General features: G+C 39.4%; 3 protein-coding genes across 3 annotated transcripts in view; 2 read left to right on the forward strand and 1 right to left on the reverse strand.

Annotated features, from left to right (window-relative positions):
* LOC103379247 (histone H3) overlaps nucleotides 1-1,277 on the reverse strand; it is a 7,106-nt gene extending 5,829 nt beyond the window's left edge. The window contains exon 1 of the mRNA XM_008310735.3: nucleotides 869-1,277. Coding sequence (XP_008308957.1) covers nucleotides 869-1,240 — 372 coding nt within the window. The 5' untranslated portion in view covers nucleotides 1,241-1,277. The remainder of the gene's footprint in view (nucleotides 1-868) is intronic.
* A 232-nt stretch (nucleotides 1,278-1,509) lies between these two features.
* Nucleotides 1,510-1,997, forward strand: LOC103379246 (histone H2A). Its single transcript, XM_008310734.3, has one exon. It carries the CDS (start codon nucleotides 1,578-1,580, stop codon nucleotides 1,962-1,964), a length of 387 nt encoding a protein of 128 aa, XP_008308956.1. The 5' UTR covers nucleotides 1,510-1,577; the 3' UTR covers nucleotides 1,965-1,997.
* Nucleotides 1,998-3,174: 1,177 nt separating this feature from the next.
* On the forward strand, nucleotides 3,175-3,585 carry LOC103379245 (histone H4). Its single transcript, XM_008310733.3, has one exon. It carries the CDS (start codon nucleotides 3,225-3,227, stop codon nucleotides 3,534-3,536), a length of 312 nt encoding a protein of 103 aa, XP_008308955.1. The 5' UTR covers nucleotides 3,175-3,224; the 3' UTR covers nucleotides 3,537-3,585.
* Nucleotides 3,586-5,372: the final 1,787 nt, after the last annotated feature.

The following is a 5,372-nucleotide window of genomic DNA, read 5'->3' on the forward strand; positions in this document are numbered from 1 at the left end:
TAAAAACACACAAATAGGTAAAATACAGTAAAATTCAAACATGATTAGCAGCACACTGTCAATGAATATTGAAAAACCTGAACAGTGGATGTAAATAGATTAATAGATTAGTAGGTTAGTAGAAGTACATAGATATCGTTAGTAGTATTAATAGATTAGTAGGTAAATATTGTTGCCATGTGTGGTGTTGTTGATTGCAATCTTAATTATTATTGGTTATATTTCAATTATACCATTCTTACCATTGCTATTATATATACATATGTATTTATATATTATTTCTGTTGAACAAAATTGTCATTTGATGAGCTTAAAGGGAGAAAAATAGGCTCATCCTGTACCTACAGTAGTAAAGGATAATAAATATGTCAAAGGTTTTATTATATTAATGTCAAGTAATCAATGATAAAAAGCTCAAATCGACCTAGTGATTGAGTCATTTAGTAAAATAATCGAACATGAATGTCTATTGTCAAGTTTCATATATATATATATATATATTTATATTTAGATGGAAGGCATTTACAAAGGCAAACATGATCATATGAAGGAACATATCAGATCTTTGAGAAGTTACTATAACAGATAGACCACATGAAGTTAGTCATGATCAATATTATGTATGTGATGTCAAAATAATGAAACCCATCATTTAACCATATACACTATACACCAAAAAGGCACATGTACATTGTGTTTTGTCGTGCCCTAGTGGTCAACAGCAGACATTTGCAGTGTGTTAAAGAGCAGAGATGACGTGTTGTTCCTTTGACAGCCTGTAGGTGGCTCTTAAAAGAGCCGTTGGGTTGGAGTTGAGGGGGGGTGAACTCTACGCCCTCTCCCCGCGGATACGACGGGCCAGCTGGATGTCTTTGGGCATGATGGTGACTCTCTTGGCGTGGATGGCGCACAGGTTGGTGTCCTCGAACAGACCCACCAGGTAAGCCTCGCTGGCCTCCTGCAGAGCCATGACGGCGGAGCTCTGGAAGCGCAGGTCGGTCTTGAAGTCCTGAGCGATCTCTCTGACCAGCCGCTGGAAAGGCAGCTTACGGATGAGAAGCTCCGTGGATTTCTGATAACGACGGATCTCACGCAGAGCAACGGTACCGGGCCTGTAACGATGAGGCTTCTTCACACCGCCGGTAGCCGGGGCGCTTTTACGGGCAGCCTTGGTGGCGAGCTGCTTCCTAGGAGCTTTACCTCCGGTGGATTTACGGGCGGTTTGTTTAGTACGGGCCATGTCGATGTGACTGTTTCACTAGAGCGAAATATACAGAGGAAAAGAAGGCGCTGCTTTTAAAGCGTTTGCTGAGCTCCTCTGACGATGACGCTGCTACACTTTCTTCTCTCCTGGTTGGTCACAGTTCCAACAGTCCTGCCTATTGGACAGACACGGTTTGAAAAGACCGCCAGAAGACCCGGGCGAACCCCCTCCTCTGATCTGCCCAGAGACTCTGCTCTGGTTGGTTGTTACGAACACACACTTTTCCCGCTATTTCCTCATCTTTATAAGCCAGAGTCCGGTCTGTTTCAGGGCATTCTCTTCACTCTCCTTGTGTAGAAACGAACCTGAAAACATGTCTGGAAGAGGTAAAACCGGTGGCAAGGCCAGAGCCAAGGCAAAGACCCGTTCATCTAGAGCCGGGCTCCAGTTCCCAGTCGGCCGTGTTCACAGGCTGCTCAGGAAGGGTAACTACGCTCAGCGTGTCGGTGCCGGAGCTCCCGTCTACCTGGCGGCCGTGCTCGAGTACCTGACCGCTGAGATCCTGGAGTTGGCTGGAAACGCTGCCCGCGACAACAAGAAGACCAGAATCATCCCCCGTCATCTGCAGCTGGCTGTCCGTAACGACGAGGAGCTCAACAAGCTGCTCGGTGGAGTCACCATCGCTCAGGGCGGTGTCCTGCCCAACATCCAGGCTGTTCTCCTGCCCAAGAAAACCGAGAAGGCAGCCAAGACCAAGTAAACCAACAACAACGTCTCCATCTCATCCACAAAGGCTCTTTTAAGAGCCACCCACAATCTTCATAAAGACACAATTCCTAGATCATTTTAAAAACAAAACATAGAATGTAGTCAACAAGACATTAAACTATTTTATCATTATTTGTTCAAAAGTCTTCTTTTACTTATCCAAGTGTTAGCTTTTGTCAAGTACTAATTTTTTTTAGTGTATAATTGAATTGGTGTAAAACGTCATCAATCTAGTGCTACATTTGCCTCATGTACCTTGACCCTATTATGCAATTTCTTAGTTTACAATTATGTCTAAAGATAGACATACGTTTTTGTTTTGTTTTTTTGCCAAAGGAAACTTGTATAAATAACTAAGTTAGTGAAAGATTAAGCAGTATTACATCACGTGTATAATGTTTTAAATGCACAGTTGACGGCACCTCATGTCCTGCACTACAATCATCACTGCTTTTAAATAAACAGATACATATATATTTTATTCTGTTTATCTGTAGATTTAAATACTTGGGGCTGAATTCAAATTGTATTGATTAATGAAATGTTAATCTGTGTTAAAGAAAGAAATCACAAATCCAATCAATATAGAAAGAGGCTTTATGATGGTGATCTTTAATGATGGGAGGGGAGTTCAATCCACACTGAACAAATACAGTATATTTTCTTCCATGATAATGGGGATTTTTCTGTTATTACAGAGGCCAAAAAGATAGATAAATAGATAGATGACCTTGTTACAACAAAGAAATAAGTAACAAATATAAGGCCACAATATGGATCTAAATTACTTTTTACTTTTAATTTAATAACTTGATTCATTGGCTGATGAAGATACAGCAATTTCAAGAAAGAATAATGTGGATTTTACTGTTACTACAGAGGACAAATAAGAAAAATCAATAGCCACTGCAGATTTTTATTAACTAAAAATAACGTGTTTAAGGACCATTAGTGGAATTAAAAAGAAAAGTAACATTAATAAATGCTGGATTATTTTATGTTTCCATGAAGGAAACACTAAGATCTCAATATGAATGGAGTCGATCTGGTTTTAGTTTTCAGAAAATGACATTCTTTCCCCAGGACTGAACGATCAGATTATCAATTCGTGAACATAAAAGGAATGAGGAAGCAGCTGGAGCTCAGAGCAGAAAGCACCGTTCTCTACCACGTCCTCAGGTGGTGCTTATATAGACGCAGCCGTGGCTGTTCACAGCAGTCTGTTTCTCAGCCTTGAAAGCAAGAGAGAAAAATGAGTGGTCGTGGTAAAGGAGGAAAGGGTCTCGGCAAGGGAGGCGCCAAGCGTCACCGTAAAGTTCTCCGTGATAACATCCAGGGAATCACCAAACCCGCCATCCGCCGTCTGGCTCGTCGTGGTGGAGTCAAGCGTATCTCTGGACTCATCTACGAGGAGACCCGTGGTGTCCTCAAGGTCTTCCTGGAGAACGTCATCCGTGACGCCGTCACCTACACCGAGCACGCCAAGAGAAAGACCGTGACCGCCATGGATGTGGTGTATGCTCTGAAGAGACAGGGCCGCACTCTGTACGGATTCGGAGGTTAAACCTCAACTCAGACCCACGTTAGACACAACGGCTCTTTTAAGAGCCACCCACTGAAACAATGAAGGAAACATTTACTCTGATTTGTATTGAATTGTACTTTTGAGTTGCTGAGTCTTAACGTTACATGCTACAAATCTATTGTTTAACATAACTCCAGTTTTACAGGATTTATTTGGAGATTTGACACATTTAAACAAACACTTAGTGTTAATGTATATACTACACAGTATTTTGTTGTACAGTACTTTATTCATAATATGTAAATGTTAGGCCTAGTGATGTGCGATACTGCATATTTTAGTATCAATCTGATACCAAGTAAGTACCAGTATGGCTAATACAGATCTGATACTTTTTAATAACTAAGGTGGATGGATCATTGAGTTGCTAAATCTCAATTCATTTTCATGGCCGTAAGTGGTTTTTTTTTTTTTGTGACGTTTCCTTTTTTATCATTAAATAGTTAAAACCCAGGACAAAATAAGGTTTAAGTTTATAGTTAAATAGAAAATACGAGCTCTCTGAGTACCATGATGACCAACATTAGAATTCCCCTGCTTGTTCCACGTTCAACTTGCAAGTGAAGCCATGATTCTGTGCAGCCTGTGTTTACGTGAGCAACAGACTTGCATCGCAGAAAAAAAGGTAAATAAATTAAAGGACCAGTCATCCTATTTCATAATCTCACAAATAACTACACTTTTTTTTCTAAATCTTGTATTAATTGTGCATGGTATGTTACAGATTTATTCAATTGAAAATGTAAATGTGAAAATATGAATTTGCTTTGTATTATGTTCATGACGTCATTAAAACACAGTAGTGGTTAAACATGGACTGAGTGTTTCTCGATGGTTTAATGCTGAGTACAAGGGGAATATGTTACTAATACTGATTTCAGGGACACTTGCTATAATAAATACTACACAAAAAATTGAGGCAGATTATCAATTCAATATCCAAAACTGTGTTTAGATAAACCATGTCAATGTAAAATGATTATGAGGAACACTGACTTAACAAATGAAAGCAAAATGTCTGAATATAGTGAATATACTGAGCAAGAAGTTAAAGATATTCCATGGGATATGTTTTAGGCGACACCCACCCATCCATCCATCCATCCATCCATTTTCATACGCTTATCTGTTACCGGGTCGCGGGGGCAGCAGTCGCCACCCAAATCACACTGCACCGTACCAACCTCCCTAAACCTTCCTGCGGGTGGTGAGTCCACTGGAAGGTATTAATCGCCCTAACTGGGATTCAAACTTGCCCAGGAGGTGAACTCTGGGGTTCCACACCAATGACAGAGACATTGCCTCTGGGCCAAAGTAGGTGACACACGCAACAAAAAAATATGATGAGAATTTTGACAAATAATCAATAAAGTACAACCAGGAGCATCCTTGGAAAGACTGAGCTTTTGAACAATTTTCATCTCACATTCAATCTAAGGACAGAGACAGTGTTAGAGTTGGAAATATATTCTTATCAGTTTTAAAAAATATTTATTTATGTCATCCATTTTGGTTTCAATACATCTATTTTATAGTTAAATAGCAAAAAAAGTGAATTACTCGAGCTTTTTTTAATTTATTTGAAAAGCGTTGAGTCTGTCTGCATCAATTTCAAGATCCACACTTAAAACAAGGATGTCCTGGTAAATAGGTGATATATATAAATTATCAGCTCTAATGACATAATACGATTTTCATATGTATTTAAAAAAGCATTTATTAAAATTGTAATTTTCTCCAGTTATTGTCAAATCTATATCAAGTTTGTAAATATTCCTCTCTATAATCATGTTTTAAATGGCTACTAATCTGACA

This window comes from Cynoglossus semilaevis, chromosome 5 (assembly GCF_000523025.1).
Source record: "Cynoglossus semilaevis isolate Cse_v1.0 chromosome 5, Cse_v1.0, whole genome shotgun sequence".
Lineage (NCBI taxonomy): Eukaryota > Metazoa > Chordata > Actinopteri > Pleuronectiformes > Cynoglossidae > Cynoglossus > Cynoglossus semilaevis.

What these genes read in the sequence shown, in the direction of transcription:
- LOC103379246 (XM_008310734.3), top strand. Translation starts at nt 1,578, where the DNA reads ATGTCTGGAAGAGGTAAAACCGGTGGCAAGGCCAGAGCCAAGGCAAAG.
- LOC103379245 (XM_008310733.3), top strand. Translation starts at nt 3,225, where the DNA reads ATGAGTGGTCGTGGTAAAGGAGGAAAGGGTCTCGGCAAGGGAGGCGCC.